The sequence below is a fragment of the Euwallacea fornicatus genome, chromosome 36 (assembly GCF_040115645.1).
Source record: "Euwallacea fornicatus isolate EFF26 chromosome 36, ASM4011564v1, whole genome shotgun sequence".
Classification (NCBI taxonomy): Eukaryota; Metazoa; Arthropoda; class Insecta; order Coleoptera; family Curculionidae; genus Euwallacea; species Euwallacea fornicatus.
The window spans coordinates 702,673-721,449 of NC_089576.1; the positions used below are offsets into that span (position 1 = coordinate 702,673).

General features: G+C 37.0%; 4 protein-coding genes across 4 annotated transcripts; 2 read left to right on the plus strand and 2 right to left on the minus strand.

Annotated features, from left to right (window-relative positions):
* The first annotated feature begins 508 nt into the window (after window positions 1-508).
* On the plus strand, window positions 509-7,126 carry LOC136348934 (zinc finger protein 420-like). The gene is made up of 14 exons (XM_066300130.1): window positions 509-771; window positions 2,111-2,285; window positions 2,403-2,640; window positions 2,693-2,964; window positions 3,019-3,164; window positions 3,250-3,415; window positions 3,498-3,791; window positions 3,841-3,984; window positions 4,037-4,176; window positions 4,236-4,499; window positions 5,240-5,537; window positions 5,594-5,687; window positions 5,749-5,951; window positions 6,154-7,126. Exons 1-14 carry the CDS (start codon window positions 616-618, stop codon window positions 6,462-6,464), a joined length of 2,901 nt encoding a protein of 966 aa, XP_066156227.1. The 5' UTR covers window positions 509-615; the 3' UTR covers window positions 6,465-7,126.
* Window positions 7,127-7,260: 134 nt separating this feature from the next.
* Window positions 7,261-12,660, minus strand: LOC136348933 (uncharacterized). Its single transcript, XM_066300129.1, has 10 exons — window positions 12,334-12,660; window positions 12,188-12,277; window positions 12,029-12,137; window positions 11,833-11,967; window positions 11,651-11,763; window positions 11,500-11,605; window positions 11,276-11,444; window positions 9,955-10,110; window positions 8,672-9,888; window positions 7,261-8,448 (listed from the first exon to the last, which is right to left on the minus strand). The coding sequence occupies exons 1-10, from the start codon at window positions 12,450-12,452 to the stop codon at window positions 7,546-7,548; spliced, it is 3,117 nt and encodes a 1,038-aa protein (XP_066156226.1). The 5' UTR covers window positions 12,453-12,660; the 3' UTR covers window positions 7,261-7,545.
* LOC136348935 (smad nuclear-interacting protein 1-like) lies at window positions 10,354-18,426 on the plus strand. Its single transcript, XM_066300131.1, has 6 exons — window positions 10,354-10,804; window positions 16,864-17,044; window positions 17,100-17,255; window positions 17,314-17,487; window positions 17,582-17,802; window positions 17,851-18,426. Exons 1-6 carry the CDS (start codon window positions 10,684-10,686, stop codon window positions 18,087-18,089), a joined length of 1,092 nt encoding a protein of 363 aa, XP_066156228.1. The 5' UTR covers window positions 10,354-10,683; the 3' UTR covers window positions 18,090-18,426.
* Snx3 (sorting nexin 3) lies at window positions 13,232-15,869 on the minus strand. The gene is made up of 3 exons (XM_066300299.1): window positions 15,498-15,869; window positions 15,159-15,379; window positions 13,232-15,028 (listed from the first exon to the last, which is right to left on the minus strand). The coding sequence occupies exons 1-3, from the start codon at window positions 15,672-15,674 to the stop codon at window positions 14,923-14,925; spliced, it is 504 nt and encodes a 167-aa protein (XP_066156396.1). The 5' UTR covers window positions 15,675-15,869; the 3' UTR covers window positions 13,232-14,922.
* Window positions 18,427-18,777: the final 351 nt, after the last annotated feature.

An 18,777-nucleotide genomic window follows, 5' to 3' on the forward strand; every position in this document is an offset into this window, starting at 1 on the left:
TCTCGGCGTTAAATTCTTCATATTTTTTTGAATAATCCAGAAAAATAGCAACGGTAGCGATTGGTGTATGTTGAGCTGCCTACCCTCAGCAATTAACCACTCAGCAGGTATTTCTTTAACAAAAAATTTTCATTCAATTGTAAGACAGATGCTTATCGTAACAATGTCTGGATAACTATTGGTAGTAATGTTTGCAATTTCCAGTTGGTTTAATTCGAATTAAATGTTTAAATTGCAAGTGGTTCATAGGTTGTCCCTAGTCATTTGCAGGACCTACGTTGCCAAGTACGCAAATCGTAGTAGAGTTGCCCAATCGACATGGTTTTGCAACAAAAAAATTGTTTGGACGAAATTAACTTTTCTGCCGATTAATGGTGACATATTGGCTTAAGCAATCTTTAACGAGTTCGAACGCATTAATTACTGTATAGTGCGCCCAATTCATCCTCTCATTTTTTGATATTCTCTATCTATGTTCCTTTACGCAAACATTCTGGCAACGTCGCTTAGGCCAGTGCTGTCGATTGAGTTGGCTTGGCTAGTGTTTCGAGCAAAATGTCATGAAGTGATTTCTTATATTTTACCCTTAAATAGTGTCCTAAAGTTGCCGAAATCATGGAAGAGTCGCCGGTGGACTTGACCCTGATTTGCAGGACGTGTAAATGCGTGTCCCCGTCCATGAAATCGGTTTTCAGCGGATTAGAAAATGGGAATATTTCGGTGCACAATCCCCGTATTGACGAGATGCTAATGGCCTGTGCCGCTGTTCAGGTAAATAAAGATTTTTGTCCAGTGGTGGATTACGAGAATATTTGCCCGAAATAAACGGGAATTATTTAACCTCGAGCAATAAACATGAAATTGGGTATTGTTGTTAATGTTCGAACATGTGAAATGCTTTTCATTTATATTGAAAATTGAGAAATTTGGCATCCAAAATCTCATTCAAGATGGCCTTCAACCTACACTCAGAAACAGGGTTTCTGGTTAATCTTGAAATGGCAATTTGATATTCAGTTTCGCCGGCTTAAAAGCGCTTTAAACATATTTTCAATTAGATTTTGTATTTTTCTATGAGAAAGCAGTGGGTGATACTTAAAAAAAATCTCCAAAAGGTATTGAAATCTCATGTTCTAAACCATTTTATCAGCTGTTAAGTACTTGTCAGAGGTTTGATGGTAAATAGCTGATAACATAATGTATGCCCTGCGTTTACGATTCACTGCCTATTGTTAACTTTTTTTTATGATCTTCCTTTTGCATGAATTTCTTACTACCTGGGGCACAAAATATGATCATAAAATTTAACATCAGTGGGAGCTAAAATACTGTTGAGTTTTTCACAATGACACCTGTGAATGGCCATATTTTGCCTCACGATTTTGACATTTCTCTGTATTTTCAATGGGAACTGAAAGGAATGACTGAATTTGAAATTTAGAAATATTATCTCGGTGTAGAATAGATAATTGGTAACTTTCCTCCAATAGACAGGTAGAGCGATGTTAATTGGAAGGTGAAATGTATGGAAAAGATTGTTACTCTAAATGCTAGTAGGGATGACAGTATTGCTAATAGATCGTCCAAAGTTTAAAGCCATGACACAAGTGCATTAATAAGTTAGATATTCTCAACTTAAAGCATGACATAACCTTTGACAGGTTAAGCAACTTGGTTCTGTAGGAATGTCACATCAAAGCAATAAGTAAAAACCTCACTATGACCTGCATTATTATTAACATATGAAGCACTCACAGCTTCTTATTCCAAAAGCTGGTTTTTCTTTCAGAAAACAGTTACCTTTTTGGATTGCCACTATTAAATGCCCAACTTTTCTCTAATTCAACTGAGTCTTTGTTCATTACTGTTTAAAACAGCCTCATACTGGACAACATTATCTTGGACACACAGTAGAGGATTGTAAAAGCTTTTGAGATGCTGCCACAGTATATTAAAAGAACTGTTAGTTTTCTGAGTTTTTGTAGTGAGGCTTAGTTTTTTCAAGACAGAAGTGTTTTTGTTCTTTCAGTTTCCATTAATAAAATTACAGCTAGAGTTACTTCCTACATTTATGTCGTTTAATTTTCCAAGAAAGTATCTTCCTTTTTAGGTATCATATGGAGATGGCTTGCCGACAATGATGTGTGAAATGTGTTGTCAAAGTTTAAAGGGAGCATTTACCTTCAAAAAGCAATGTGAAGCTATAGATAATAGTCTTCGAGATTACTGTAAAACCTTGAAGGTAAACGCCATTAAGCAAGAGCTCCAAAACTCTGAATTTATGGGTAAGTTGCTAGATATTAATACAAAATAAATGATCTAAGATGAGATCGTTGTACTTCAAAAATTATTCACGTTGTTCTTGGCACTAAGAAAATGGAAGGATTTTGAACTTGTTCTAGAGTCTTTAAATACCTTGAGCAATTTATTAAACACCGGTAATAATCAATCTTCAAAAATAACATCTAAAGAAGACGGACCTATCGAATTAAATGAATCCTCGACATCGATTAACATTGATGATACTGAGAAAGCGTCAATGCACCCTGAAACCGATTACATACAATTTCTTGACAATAATCAGATGCTTCTGACTTGCCGAGAATGCTCTAAAATGTTTACAACTTTAGAAGGATTGAGGTAATAGTTTTAATCTCCAGACAAACCAAAAAATTGGTTATAAATATTTCAGGTGTCATAAACGTGTTCATACGGGCTCCACGTTTAAATGTAAGCAATGCGATAAAGAGTACACTCGGAAAAATCATTTGGACCGACACGAGGCGTCTCACGGGAAACGAAAAGTGCACGTTTGCAAGCTATGCAATAAAACGTTGACTAGGATGGAGCATTTGAAGCGGCATTTAATAACACACTTGAGGGAAAAACCCTATAATTGCAAGACGTGCAATAGAGGGTTTAATAGGGTAGAGCATTTGCACAACCACGTTCCGAGATGCAGAGGTAAGGAGTCGGTTATGTCTCAAAGTGTGGCCTGTTTAAAAATATGAATTTCAGGTGAAATTGTGCATATCTGTCCCGTGTGCAATAAGGCATTCAACCGCGAAGATAGTTTGGAGGTTCACAAAGAACAACATGATAAGTTGTCTTTGATGCTGCCAACCATTGATAATTTAGATAATATTGATGAACACTATTTTGAGGTATAACAATAACTTTGCTTTTTCCTATTATTTTCGTTGTATATAACATATTTCGGTTAAATAAACAGTTTTCTGTTGGTTGAAGGTTGATTATGATGCCACTATTAACTTCTCTGACAGTTCTGATGTTGAAGATTGCTTTGAGCCTCAAGTAGAAGTAATGGAAAGCATGGACGAGTCGAAGATTGAAGACAGAAGGAGCATGTCTCCTGGTCAAGAGCCTGGTAACCAAGAATCAGAGTCAATCATTGGTAATTACCAGTTAATAGCTTTTAACTTGTACAAACTTGAAATTCAACAAGGATTAAATCATTTGTCTTTTGTCCCAAATAGCCGATTTGCCCAATAAAAAACAACAGAAAAACACAGATGAAGATACACCAGAATGCATAGAAATACGTCAAGACGTGGAAGACGAGGACGATGAAAAACCGCTCTCGTCACTAGCAGCCCTCGTAAAATCCGAAGATAATCAAGTCGATTTTCATATGGAGCATGATGATGACGATGAAGATGACGATATGGACTTTAATGATAGTACTGAAATTGACAATGAGTATGAAGAAGGAGAAATCCCTATTGAATCGACATTGGAGGCAGACACTGACAATTACTGTAACGACACTGGTAATAAATCGCGTCTTATTAATTTTTTTGTTCTAATAGATTTTTTTAGCTGTAGACAGTTCAATTGATACCTCAGACGATGAATATCTTCCTCAGAAGCCTGCACAAACTTCTCCAGGAGGGAAACGTAGAGGCAGACCCCGAATTCATCCCCCAAAACCTAAAGGAACAGGCCGGCGGGGTAGGCCTCTAGGTAGATCTTTTTTGATCGATTTGTATCTCGTGCCAATTTTCCTCTTTCATAGGGAGCAAAGGTGTAAAGAAGAAGGTAAAAATTGTTGAAGAAGAAGAGATCGGAGAATACCCATGTCCTATCTGCAGCGAGTTTTATGACCGCGTCAGTTTATTGGATAAACATGCTAAGGACATACATCCAGGCTTAAAGGTGTATATAAATATAAATGTTTTGTCCTGTTTAAAATAGTCATTTAAACGGCTAATTAGGTGCACAAGTGCCACGTTTGCGGCAAAGATTTCAGCCGGACCAATCACTTAAAGCGCCACATGACGTCGCATTCTGAGGATAAGCCTTATTCGTGCGATATTTGCACCAAGAGTTTCGTACGCAAAGATCATCTTTTGCAGCACCAGAAACTTCACGATCAGCACGAGGAATTGCCTTGCGAAATTTGCGGCAAACCCTTCACGCGAGCCGACCACTTAGCCAAACATAAAGCAGCCAAACATGGCATTGGGGAAAAAGTTACCGTAAGTTTCAGGCTGAAGCTAGGGGGTTTGAGAATGTGCTCTGTCACGTATTCAAACATTATTTCCGAGAAACGTGAAATTAATGTTGCAGGCGTTGACTATATAAAAAATTTGAGAAAAGCCGAGGGGAATTTTCGTGAGTTACAGGATGTTCCCGCGATCTTTTCTCACATTTCTTATTTTTATTGTAAGGCCATTTTCTTATGATTTAAGATCTTGTTTAATGTATAACTTGATATTGTTTTAGGGTTAATAACGTCCGATCTTTTCACAAACTGAGCGTTAGTTACATTAAAAAGGTAGTTCCAATTTGGTTTTTAGCGAAACATTTTTTGAAAATGAGTACCATGTTGGGGAGTTATCATTTTTTGAAATGTCGATTTTTTCCTAAATTGTCACTACCTCTACCGACGTTATATACTCGTCGATACTTGCATATGACATGTTTAAGTTTTGCAGAAAACAATAATGTTTTATAAGGACATGATCACTATTTGTAAACGTCACAAAGACCGCATTATTTTCATGTTGTTGAAATTAGTGTTTTATGTTGTGACTAGATAAAGCTAGCTAGAAAAGTCGACGGGATATTTTTACGAGTTTCAGATTTTCCGGCGCTTTTTTCTTACATTTATTAAGTCCTTCATTATTTGGTTTTTTCGGAGTAAGTTATGTATTTTGGACAAAATTTTCTATAGTCAATGTGTAATACAAAATTGAAACCCCTTGTCTTCCCATAGATAATGGGGGAAAAGAAGTTCTACTGTGATATTTGCCAGAAAGGTTTCACTACCGAAAAATACCGCGACGTTCATATGAAGGCGCACAACGGCGAGAAGAAATTCCAATGCAGGGTGTGCGAGAAGGCTTTCCTTTCTAAATCGCACCTGACCGAACACATGAAATTCCATAACGAACATTCCAAAAAATTCCTCTGTTCCGAGTGCGGGCAGCGCTTCATTCGGAACGACTATCTGGTGATCCATATGCGGAGGCACAGGGGAGAGAAGCCGTTTAAATGCAGATTTTGCGGAAAGGGTAACTAGTAAAGTAAAAGGAGAGATGCCGATGTTAAAAGTAATTTCTGTTCCTAGGATTTCCGAGAACTACAGATCTTACGGTACATGAACGATACCACACGGGAGAAAAGACGCATTTGTGCACGGTTTGCGGCAGGGGATTTGGACGGTAAGGGTTTTGTTATATTATAAATATTTACTATCAATTTAATATTTCTTTTTTGGTGCAGGGCTTACAATTTAACTGTGCATATGAGGACTCATACGGGTGAAAAACCATATCAGTGCACATACTGCGACGCTGCATTTGCGCAAGGAAACGATCTCAAAGCCCACATTAGGCGACATACGGGGGAACGGTTTCAGTGCGATTTATGCAGTGAAAGTTTTTTAATGGGGTACTTGCTTACTCAGCATAAAAGGACAGTCCACGGTGAGTTTACACACATAAAATGAATTAGGATTTTTTCCAAAATGAGGCATCATTCAACTAAAATCTTAACCATCGTGTTATCGTTTTTCATCTCGAACTCCGCGTTTGTCGCGCTCACCAGCTTGTAAAATGGGTCATCCATGTTTGGACAAAAGACCATTGCGATTTTTTCTTACTTTAACCAAATTTTCTTTATCTCTAGGTCTGAATGTAGTGAGTAACATCAGACGGTTGCAACCAGTCCATAAAACCGAAAATCCAGATGAACCTCCGCCCATAACCATACCCTTACCAAAACCGATAATCCCTGAAAATCTCATGTTCAATCACCTGCTGCAGCCCCAGCAACACATTTCAGGCATCCAAACTAAACAAGAAAAGATGGAAGATCCGCCCCCATTGGCCATTCCATTGTCGAAACCGATGATGTCTGAGAGTTTGATGTTCAACCATCTGCAGGCGCAATTGTCCATCTCTCAATTGCATTTTACCAGTCAAAGACCTACGACCTAACTCCGCGAGTGATAATGGTTCGTTGTACAGAATATTAATTTGCGTATGCAGTGTTAGGAAGGATAGACAGTTGCTTGAAAAAGTTGATTTTTGCATTATTTATTATTATGACTATAATAGTAGGTAATGGGAATTATTATTTTCAGTTTTTTGGTAAATTAAATACGAGTTTTATAGTGCCATTTTTCAGGAATTAACGTCATTTATGAACAATGTGGAACATCCCTTTCTCTTCTGTACACCCTTGCTCCAATCGTCTTTAGTTTCTTAACATTTTTGGTATCCTGAAAATATGTTTCAATCTTTCGCATAACATGTGTATTTCAATTTCTAAGCCCCACTTCACAGACAAACCTCTCCTGGTTGAGTTTTATAGACGTTACGTTGGCAGATATTTCCGAAACCCATCATGCCTGTAAGTATATTTCTTGAAGGTTCGGTTTGGTGTAAAGAAATGTAGATGCAAAGGTATATTGTGTAATACGTAATGGTGTAATTATAGGCTTGTAAATATCTACTTCAAATCTTATAAATTGATTTTTATTTCTCGACTAGCGAAGCTTTTCTACTGTATCCTTATCTATCTGTGCACTGTGGAAAATGCCTAAAATTGTAAATTTTGCAAGATACACTATGTGGCGAAATATAGAAAACGCATGTGACCTTCTTCTTTCCTCTTAATGTCCTTTTATGAAGGTTAAAAATCCTCCAAAAAAAAATAAATACTGAAGAAACGGCTTCAGGTTAGCGTCAGCGATAAGAGAAGAGAATTGACAACGATAAGTAATACATAATAAAATATACGATAGCGCACGGTGGGCCTGCCATCTTTGGAAGTCTTATGTGAGACCCAGAAGGTAGCATTGTCGATATTCATTTTTAGCCTGAATTTTCGTTCAGTTTTCGAAAGCGTCTTAACAAAGTAAGGGAATCTCATCTAGGTAATGGTCACACTTTTACCTTTAGATTTTGACAAGGTGACTTGTTGGTGTCTTAGAATTGTAAAACGTGAAAAATCATGCACTCGTATTGTTTAATAACTATTATTTATTGGCCAACAACAATATGTTATTAAACCACCCTAGTTCTCAGTTTTCGGTAAATTGTTAAGCCAAGTTAAGATTTTACCCACAAGGTCTACTTCTTTTTCCACTATATCATTTTTATGTATCCCGAATAACTTCTTGGATTGTTCCTGGAATAATTTTGCATTGCCACCAGTATAGTCCCCGACTTTGTTTTCCAAGCGATTTAAGGTTTCCTGCAGTTTACTTATTTGGGAATATTGGGACGCATCAGTCAATTTTGCCCAATTGTTGGTTATATCAGCTGCGGGGTTTTTAGTCATTTTTGGCAAATTTAAGGCTTTTTTGCTCTGCAGCTGCAGTTCGGCGATTTTATCTAAGGCTGCCTCGCCTGCATCTCGTAAATTCGACCGAAGAAGCCCGTTATAAAAAAGTGGTTCTTCATTGAGGTTTTTCACAAGCGGTGTTTTAAGGCTGTTAGAAACTTGTTTGTTCAGCTCATCTGTTTTTTCTCGTACTTGTCGAACTGCATTTGAAAACATGTCGTGCTGCCTCCTTTCAGTCAGATTTTCCAATATTTTTGGGTAATTGCTTGCCTGCTTTTTAAGGAATTCGGCAGCATTTATTTTAGGCTCAAATAAACCAATATTTGGTGACCTTTTGGCAATAACATTCCCCTTTTTTATTTCTCCCTCGTTTAACTGCTCTTTTAGTTCAGCTTCCTTCTCCAAAATGACGCCCACAGTTTCTTCAATCGCCGAATGGTTCCTGGGGCAAGTGGTGTTTTGGCACGAACAAAGTTTATCCAAATTGACGGATATGTCCAAAGTGCCATCGGCTGATTTTCCAATTTTTAGGGGTAGTTTTATGCCATCGCCAATGAAGAATATATCTTGGGGTTTGGAAGAAGACTGGGCAATTTGTCCTAAGTTTCCAGAGTATGGAATTAAATCCTCGTTCTGGAAGAGAAGTTTTCATTTTATACACGCTCAAATGGATTTTAAGTTGTAACTATCCTAATAATAAATAGTAAGGAATTCCACCCGTTACAATTTGAATATAGGTAACCAAGTATGTGCATATCTATCTGATTGAAGGTTGTTTCGAGTGTTATATGATTTAAGTGTTCTTATTTGATTTATAGAATGAGATTAGGTACCATCAGTTGTTTGCAAAACTCACCTTGAATCCAGCCCTACTCTTTAAAACTGCATCATCCAGCGGGCTCTCCATTGTAGTTCCATCTTCTTCAAAAGCCCTTATAGCACCAAGGACATTCCCACTCGTTTCTTTTAGATTCTGCTTCAGTTCTCCTGATTGCATGTCCTCGTTCCCCATTTCAATCGGTGGGCTCCCAAGTTTATTCCTTAAAACTCCTAAGTCACCTACGTTTCCAGCGCGACTTTCCTTGGGCTTTTTAAGGGATTCCACGTAGTCCTTTAACTTTTTCCTCAGCAATTCTCGTTTGGAATCCTGCACTGACTCTTTAAATATCTGATGTAATTTCTCATGGCCGTCGTGTTTGGAGACCGGGTCGAGTCGTGAGGAAACGATGGGAAAATCTCCATTTCTTTGCTCAAGAGGCTTTTTTAAGTCTTCCACATATCGCCTCATTTTGTCTTTTAATAAGTTCATTTTAGTCTCATGTTCATCTACAGATTTTCTAGAAATGTCCATGAGATTCGAGCTTTTGGTCGGATTTTTTACAGACTTTAGGTTCATAAGGGGACTTAGTGTATTTTCGGAAATTTCATTTCTTGAAAACAGTGGAGGTGCAATGGTGGACTCTGATTTTACGTGAAACCTTTCAGGGGAGTACTTGCTTTGCCTGCGTTCCTTTAAATCGACCAAATACCTCTCCCACTTGTTTTTAGTGGGCTGTGACGTGGTTTTTTCTTGTATTAATTCGGGCCTTTCTGTAAGCCCCACTAATGAGTCTGCCTCCGTCCCTGTCGCCTCTTCATCGACATCTGCAAATCTCGCTGACTGTGGAATTCCATCTGCATAATTTGTTGGTTGCTGCTCCAATCCATTTAAACTTTCCTTGAATTTCCCGAGTAAGAATGTTGGCACCTTCTTCAAATCGTGTATTATCCTTTTGGTACTCTCTGAATGCTCATCATCCCTGGGAGAGCTTTCACTGGGGCTACCGATGGTATTTAAAGCGTCCTGGACCCTGTCAATTAAGTAATGGTTCACATCTTTGAAGTTATCTACGACCCGAGGGGGGACAGCTTTATACAGCGGAGATCCTGGAGTTTCTTTAACGTTTGGTGATTCCAGAAGGCGGTTTGGTGTTGCGTTTTGCGCTTCTTGGATATCCTTGACCATTGATTTCATTTCTTGTAAAGCTTTGTTTATGCTGGACACCGCAGCTTGGGATTCTGATGCTGGATCATCTAGTGCAAAAAACACGAGAAAATAGTTTTAAATAAAAATAGAGTTTTTCCTTCTAGTCGACTTACTGTTCAGAGATTTCTGCGATGAAGGGTCAAGATCGTTATTCTGAGGGGGTAAGGCTAGAAGGTCGCCGTTGGAGCTGGGGCTACCGTGCAAGAAGTTCTGCAAAAGGCCTCGTCTTGCGGTGGGATTGTTTGTATCTGTGTTCGCTCCTCTTGAACCTGTTGAGATTGACGCGTGGCACGACTATCATACTTTCAAGGGTGTACGCCAATGTATAGTGCGACTCGCAATTTCGACGATTTAGGTCACAATACGGGACGTTACATAATTTTTTATTTTGCCGTCGTTGTTCCTAAATTTAGTTCAGAAACCGTTTTACTTTTACGTGGTTTCTAGATGAGTAACATTGCGAGAGTTGTTTCCCCCCAAATTCGAGGAGTTTTCGCGATTTGAACGCATCTTACGTTCATTCGTTTGATTATCAAGATTAATATCAAAACCGTCGTTTGTTTTATGCTCACAACGTTAATTTTCGTTTTAGGCGCAGATTGTCGAAGTACCAAGTACACCTTGGTGGCGGCCATAATGATTTTTTTGACGCTCGAAATTAAGGAAATAAAATTAAATTATTTTTAATTGAGGCCCGTAATAAAATCCTGAATTCGCCATCACTCCCTGATCGCGTGTGATGGATGCTATTTGCTCCCGTCGAAATCTAGAAGCGACAGCGTTAAGTTTAATCGGGCGTCAAACTGCCAAGGTAGGAGTGCCAAGGATTCTTCTGCTGTGCGATGTCTGATAAACTTCGTGCAACCAATTTTCGATGGAATAAATTTGAATTAATAGGAAAATTAGAGACGGGAACTCGAAACGACACCGATCTCGGTAAAACGGCCTCACCTGGGATTTTTGGTAAGTACTTAGGTTAACCACTTCAGGGCAGGAGTCATCTAGTTCAGTTTTAAGTGATTTTTCTTGATTTACGGTTAAAATGCGCGTGATAAACGAAAGGCTCACCACACGAAAGAATGCATAACCCAGAAAAACGAGTGAGGGAATGGACGACGTAAAAGCGGCATTAATAAACGGTCTTGCCGGCAATAATGTAAATCAGCACACGTCATTTTCGAGGAATGTTCTATTGATTCGCTCTAAGTAAATAATCACGCACCGCATTCCTCAAGAATTTTAGCGTAAATATAAATGCATTTAATGCACGTATATGTACAAGGTGGTCCCAAAAAGAAAGATCCCCATTTACATATACAAAGATCTATCTCGTCTTGAAATCATTAGGTTTATCATGAATGCAACATTTCTTCCGAAAACCTCGACCTTGCTCTGTAATCGAATTAATTCCAGACCTCAAGTGTGAAAACTAACCTTTTAGAATCGAAAACGAGTTCTTTTTCGGAGTTTCCGCGTCCTCTAAATGGCCTAAACTCCCAAGTTTCTTCGTTTGGTAAGGATCGGACGGTGGTTCGTTAGTTGTTATTTGCAACTCATCTGATTTCAATTCATCAGACTGAAATTCTTTAGGCTGGACGATAATCTAAAATAGAAAGCGTTCCCGAAATTTCAAAAAGGAATTTTGTAAACCATCTCACGGGGTTCTCATTCAAACTGCTTTGTAAGAACGGAGGTGGGCCCTCTATGAGTCCAGGGTTTATTTTCGAAGCTTTGGCGAATGCGCTAGGTTCTTCACCACTATCACTGAAAGTTCACAATGCGGATTTTTCTGATAAATAATCAACTTACTAATCCATGAATCTTCGTGATTCTAGCACTGGCGCTGAGTTTGAATTTTCGTTTCGGGCTCGATTAGGGCTTATTGGTGGTTTATTGGAAATGGTCGTAACTGATATAGACACCTGAGGACAAATGTTTTTTCGTTCCTTAATTTTTTTCATATATATTTATACAGCAAGGGCCTAACGTACGCTTTCGATGTCGCTTACGTCGCTGATTCCAACGATTTTGCAAACGAGCTCCATCGCTTCTCCAGTTTTTAAATTTGCGACAGGATAAAGAGTTTTGGGAACACTTTGAGCTGCTCGACTGGACATTCCCACGGTCTAGCAACGATATGACGAGTTGAAACGTTTTGAGTAAATATGAAAAATCCATCCTGCTTACCTCCTCATTATTTTCTACCACCGATTGTTGATTAATTAAGTTAGAATCGTGTTTACAATATTTGTCACAATCGCTACATTTTTTTAACACACTACACGATAGTTGACTCCTGTAATAAGTATTGTAAGCTCATGTTTGTTGTCAAATTTGTAAGCTTACATGCAGGCTTTGCACATTCTTTCGTTTTGTGGTAAAGAAAATTCTCGCTTGGTTAAACTGCTACCGAGAAAAGGCTCATTTGAAGGTTTCCTTTAGGAAAAATTCATTTTCTGCCAAAATTCTTTTTAAGCTGGGTGGTAACTTACCCTCCGACAGTGCTAAAACCTGTATCATCATTCCAATCATTAAACCAATTAACAACTCCGCACATACAATTTGATACAGACAAAACGGATACAATAATAATAATAAGTTTAACATACATCTTCTTTTGGAGTATTTTTTTAAATGTGAGAATTTGAGCACATTTCAATTTAAACTAAAATGCGAAATTTAAGCTGCAATTGTGAACAGTTAGCAATTTGCGGTTGAAATTGGGGCAGTGTATGTTTTGGTTCGTCATTATGTTGCAAGAGCGCATAAATAAATATTTTATGTTATTCAAATTAGGCAGAAAATATTAAACAGAAGACCATTGATGTCGTTTTTTTATGCTGAAGTTTGCTTCTTTTACAAATATTCTTTTTTCGTTAGCGTTTAATCATTTGAAAAATGGCAACGCCGCGTTTGGCATTTGTTTCTTAAAGCCCGTCTAAATAGGTACTGCCCCTAAGTGTGTTAGGAGCCTTTCGTCGATAAACGTTGCCATATGGTGCACGAAATACAGAATTACAGAACTGAACAGAATTTGAAGGTGGTTAAAAATGGCAGTTAAATTTTTAGACTCCGGCGCGCCTGGTAAATTTCCGTGTTGCTGCTAACATATCGATGGAAAATTATTTAAAACAGTTTTAATTTTATTTTTTTAGTTTTTGATAGTGCAATCTAGCAACTTAGTACCTTAGCATTTTTTCTTTCTACTACTAAAGACCGAAAACCCAAGACTTTCGAGACTAAAGAAATTAGGCTTCGTCTAAGGTGGCTTATAGGTTTACGTGGTAGCGGCTCTTATCTCGTATCTCCCACTTTACTCTGATTCACTCTCTCAAATAATTAAGAAATTGTATGAAACATTTAGGGGCGGTTTATAAGAAAAATCGTAAATATAGAAATACATTTTCAATTTAATAATGAGTAAGTAAATAGTACAATTCCGTTCTTACCACAAAATTATAAGCATAAATTTAAGTGTATATAACAGTAGTAAATAAAATAGCACATGCTTTTCAAGCCTTGCCCTTAAACTATACCTTACATTTTCGTAACATTATTTGCAGACTACTACAAAACAGATTCGATTGTGTAGGTAATTATTTTCATCTGCTTATGAGCTTCAAAGAACCTGCTAAGTTTGTTACAGGAAATTAAATCATGTAAGAGAATTTTTGACGTCAAAGTGACCACGAACAAAATGATACTGGACGTTGCCAACCTAGTCACTATTAGCGAAATAAAGAACCATCACTTGTTCTAAATGAATATTTCCACGCCAAAGCCATGCTGTTAAGGCTGTTGTTTTACAATTTTTATTTGGGCTGAAATGCTCAAATGTGGACCCACCGTTTCGAACAGGTCTGTTTTACCGGGATTACCCGGAAAAAATTTGAAGTGTCAAGTTCGGCTCGGTGAAACGTCCACACTATGCAAATTTGAGAGACAAAACGTTCAAATATGGACTAACCGGGGTAATTAAACGATACAATGCAGTTTGAACGTAGATTCACATTTCAACATTTTGACCGGAACAAACAAAATGAACGAGTCAACCAAAATTCACATATCGTGGACGATTCACTGAATTAAACAACCTGAATAAATCTTTAAGGAGAGTTACGTAGTGTTATGCAATTCTAGCATGGGCCCACATTTCAACATTTTGCCCAAAATAAACGAGCTAAACAACCCAAATTCACGTAGTGCTATTTGATTGCTCCAGGTACCCCCTTCTTACAGTCTAAAATGTAACAAATTTATTTCAATTTAAGATGCCACCAAAAAAAATCTATTACTAACTCAAAATATGTTGTGCTACTTAATTCTCACTTTTAACATTATTTATAGCGTATTTCATATATCGCGCCTCATGTCTTTTATAAAGAAACGGAGGACGCAAGAATTAAAAAAAATAGTTTACACTAAACATGTACTCTATGGTCCTTTGAAATCCCGCAAACCAATTACCAATTTTATTTTCTGGTTATTTACGTAAGACGTTAGGCTTGAAGTTTGAAACGCCCTGTACGTGTAGATAAATCAATTTCAGTAAAAAGCTTATTCTTGTATAATATTCACATCCAGACTTATCTCATTATCAAAATGCTCCACTATTCACATTTAAATCCATTTAAACAAAAATTAAATTTATACAACACCTTTAAAACAATAAAACTGCCAAACAAGAAATGATGGGAATGGGAGTAGAACGTACACAACAAACATGTGGAATGTACAGAATTCTGGTTGAGTTGTTCATTTTATTCGTTCCTGGGCACTCACCTTCTTGTGCTTGTTTAGACTAAAGCATTCAAATGTGGACCAACATTCCGACTCCCCCTTTGCCATGTGATTGAAACTTGATATTCTGGTCATAATGATGCATTTCATAACCTAGGTCTACAATATACTACTATACATTTATATCACTTTTGAGAAATTATTCAATTTAGACAACTTCATCTGTTAAAAGTAACTGAACAGTAATGAGTAGACAAGAAAACTTTGTTTCTTCCATGTAAACAATTACCTACAAATAATAATTATTATTATTTAGACTATATTATAACAATCAGTGACATTTATGTATTGCGGATTTTACCAGGGACATAGTTTTTGTCGATTGAGGACTCCTGCAAAAACATATGTAAACACCTCTCATTTTGAGCTAGAGGGTGACCTGCTATTCTGAAATTTTATTGAAAAAATAATCAGTAAAGGAGATTTTATGCAGTTTAAACAAAAACTCACATGCCAATACACAGAGTGATTTTTAACTTTTACTTATTGGTGGCAAAATTTTGTACCAATTACTTACTTATTAATAAACACCTCCAGTCCTTTTCTCCTATCCTCAATGAATCCCTCCTCAAAGATGCCGTCATCGCCTCGGAAGGGGAGCTGCCGTTTCCATGCTTTTCCAGGTAAGGGAGGCACCACTATTTTGCTATCTCGTTCTAACTCGTTTCTGAGCCACTCAAAGTCGCTGTATCGCCTTCGAACACTTGATTCTTTAACTTTAAATACAGGTAAGTTTGTCTGAAAAATGTTTTCCATTATTATCAATATATGAGGGGGTTGCGAAAGAGGTAGATGCAGTTGCTCGATCCTACAGAAACTTGCTTAAAATATGTGTTTGTCGCTCTCATTTACTCACCCTCATTTTAACTTCATAATCTGTGAACCTCTTCTTCCCCACACCAATGGTGGTGACCGGATTGACCACGTCTATTTCCAGGAAATTGGCCGGTGCTGCGTAAGCATCGTCCAGTGTCTGCTTCTTCACATTCAATCGTTTTATGGCTTCCGCAGTTGTATCAGATTCCGACATCATCTTTTGTTGTTGTTTCCCTATTATTATCCTCTCAATGGAGATTTGGGAAGCCTTGGTAGTTTTGATTAGTTTGTATAAATGAGTCACTGCACCAGCTGGGTAATTGTAAAGAGATTGAAAACACCCCTTGAATTTAAAAAAATGGAAAAATCCTCGTAAAACTACAATTGTTTTAGCTACGATGATGGAAGATAAGTGACGTTGACAAATGACATTTATTCTCTGAAGAATTAATAAATTTTAATACACCTGGCAAAAAATTCACATTGGCAACAACATTTAAAAGTGCCTATTTTTAGTGATTTTTGGAATTTAATATTTTATAAGTTTGAATTTTTTATGATTGTTTTTTTAATTAAATGTACAGCTGTAACGCCAAGACTACTGTTGAAATTAAACATATCTTACCTATTAAAAAGCTCAACAGCTCACAGAAACATCCAAAAGAGATTCTACAGTGAAAAGTACCTATACATTAAGCTGAAGATGCTTTGGTTGGACATTTTTAAAGCCCCCAGGATTCTGCAGAAAATAAATATTATGCCAAATATTTGACAATTTTTTAGTTTTCTTTGGAAATTTCAAACTGACGATGTTTACTATTCAGTTTTAGACTATTTTATTTTATTAGCTCTTTTGTGCGAGATAAAGCTTTCTTGTCCAAATGCAGAATGCTAGACTTTCACAATTATTTTTTACGATAGATACTACTGGTTCCCAAATATTTAAATTAAATTATGAACGTATGCAGATCTTTTAAACGTTTTAAGTAGAAATTAAATTTTTAGTTGTTATTTATTAAGGATATACATTAGTTATTCTTATAATAACAAATTGTTATTTTTGGCGTTTAATGCCCAAAAAAAACTTCACATTTCGATGAAACATAAATTTTTCTTTAATTTTTAAATTTAAACATTCCATGAAATAGCGCTTTTTGTTGTCGGCCAGCGTTGCCACATTTCAAACTTTACGCTTTATATTTTTTATTTGTCGATCACTCACGACCAGGCAAACGGCAGTCACTTGTCAATTCTATCGTTGTTTTTTTGGTATTATATATCAAAATTTTCTGCATTTAATTGGTTATTTCTTAATTTTATCTGCAATATTTGGCGTGTTAGTGGAATTTCGTTTTTTGGATAAATTATTTCCAATTTGAACTAATATTCGAGTATACCTTTCGCAGCCATGGGATCCAAAAAACAGTCTAAACGGGATTCTTCGTCTTCATCTTCTGAAGAATCCGATGCATCAAAAGAAGGCAGGAAAAAGGCATATCATCAAAGAGATCGTTCCAGGAGCAGACAAAATAATAGAGGTGATAGGGCAGCTAGGAGAAGTACCAGTAGACAGAGGGACGAAAGTCGGTAAGTCATGTCATAGCACTTGATGGCTTCTAATAACTGATCTATCGACTTTAAGGCATAGAGATTCTTCAGCGAGAATTAGAACTTCTTTGAACCCAAGAAGGAGTCGATCTAGGTCAGAGGGTAGAAGTGTTCAAAGAGACAGACCTAGGGAGAGGCATAATCAAAATTATGGACGATATGATAGGAGAAATGATAGGCAGAGGGACAGGTTAAAATAGTTAGGCATTATATATTTTTGGCACTATTGATGAGGATTTTTCTTGCAGAAGGAGAAGAAGCAAGTCTTTTGATCATGCCAATGCCAAGTGGGGCAAAGACGATGACTCAAATAAAGACAAGCAAAGAAAGAATAGTGAAAACAAGGCAAAACCAAACTTTGGCTTGTCTGGCAAATTAACTGAAGAAACAAACACATACAAAGGTGTTGTCATCAAATACAGGTACCACAATTCTTATTTGTCTTTTATTGTTCATTTATAGCTCCTACCAGTTAGAAACCTATCTTGACTATAGATTTTGTTTTTGCATTTACAGTGAACCTCCAGAAGCAAGAAAACCCAGAAGAAGATGGAGGCTATACCCTTTTAAAGGAGATAAAGCTTTACAAACCCTGTATATTCACAGAGAAAGTGCATATTTGATTGGGCGAGATAGAAATGTTGTTGATTTACCAGTGGACCATCCATCTTGTTCCAAGCAACATGCAGCTTTACAATATCGACTAGTCCCTTTCACACGAGATGATGGATCAACAGGTGAGTTTAAAGTGAGGAAAAAACTAAAGTTCAAAAGTTTTTTTCCAGGTAAACGAGTTCGGCCTTATTTAATCGACTTGGAATCTGCTAATGGCACTTTTATAAACAACAAAAAAATTGATCCAAAGAAATATGTGGAGTTATTAGAGCGTGATGTGATAAAATTTGGGTTCAGCTCCAGGGAATATGTGATGTTGCATGAAAACAGTAAGGATGAGACTATGGATGATGACGTAAAAGCTGAGTATGAAGAAGTTAAAAAGGAATTGAAATTGGAAAAAGAGTAGAACTCCAAGCAATTTGTGCCTGTTTTGAAGATATTAGTGTCACATTTTTATCACTTACCTTTCTTTGTTAATCGAGAGACATACGTCATTTTGCGATGCCTGAAAACTGTGTAATGGTATAAGGGTAAGTTGCCTATTTATCAATAACGACCTTATTGGTATTTTCAATTAAGTCAAGTTACAGATGTGTAATGTTATGCGATCAGTGGCGTGACAATTTTTTAAGTTAATTTTCAAAGACACTAATTCGCATCTACTTTCAAGTTTATAGAATTTAATGTAAATAGGTTTTAGAACCAAGAAGAGGATTCAAAATTAAATGAAAAATGATCCATCATTAGCATTTTTTTTTTAATATTAAAATTTTGTTCGTATTCAGCAATTCTATGGCAGCTTTACTAGTGTAGGTTTTAAAGTGGGAGTTTTTGAGGAGAAAAATTACCTCAAATAATTTTGATGGCAAACTTTAAATAATGATTAAGCGAGCCGGCAACGTTGCAGAGCTCCGCCTGGCCTGCGCATCAAGCGAGCAATATCGCAAACGAGCTCCATCACGTTGTATTCGGATTTTCTGTACTATGAATCGAGATGCGCAGAAACAGACACTCCTTCGTATGCCTAGTTCGCTGGGATTTACTGTATATGCATTTCAATGTGATGCGCTTTTAGAACATCAACAATGTATAAT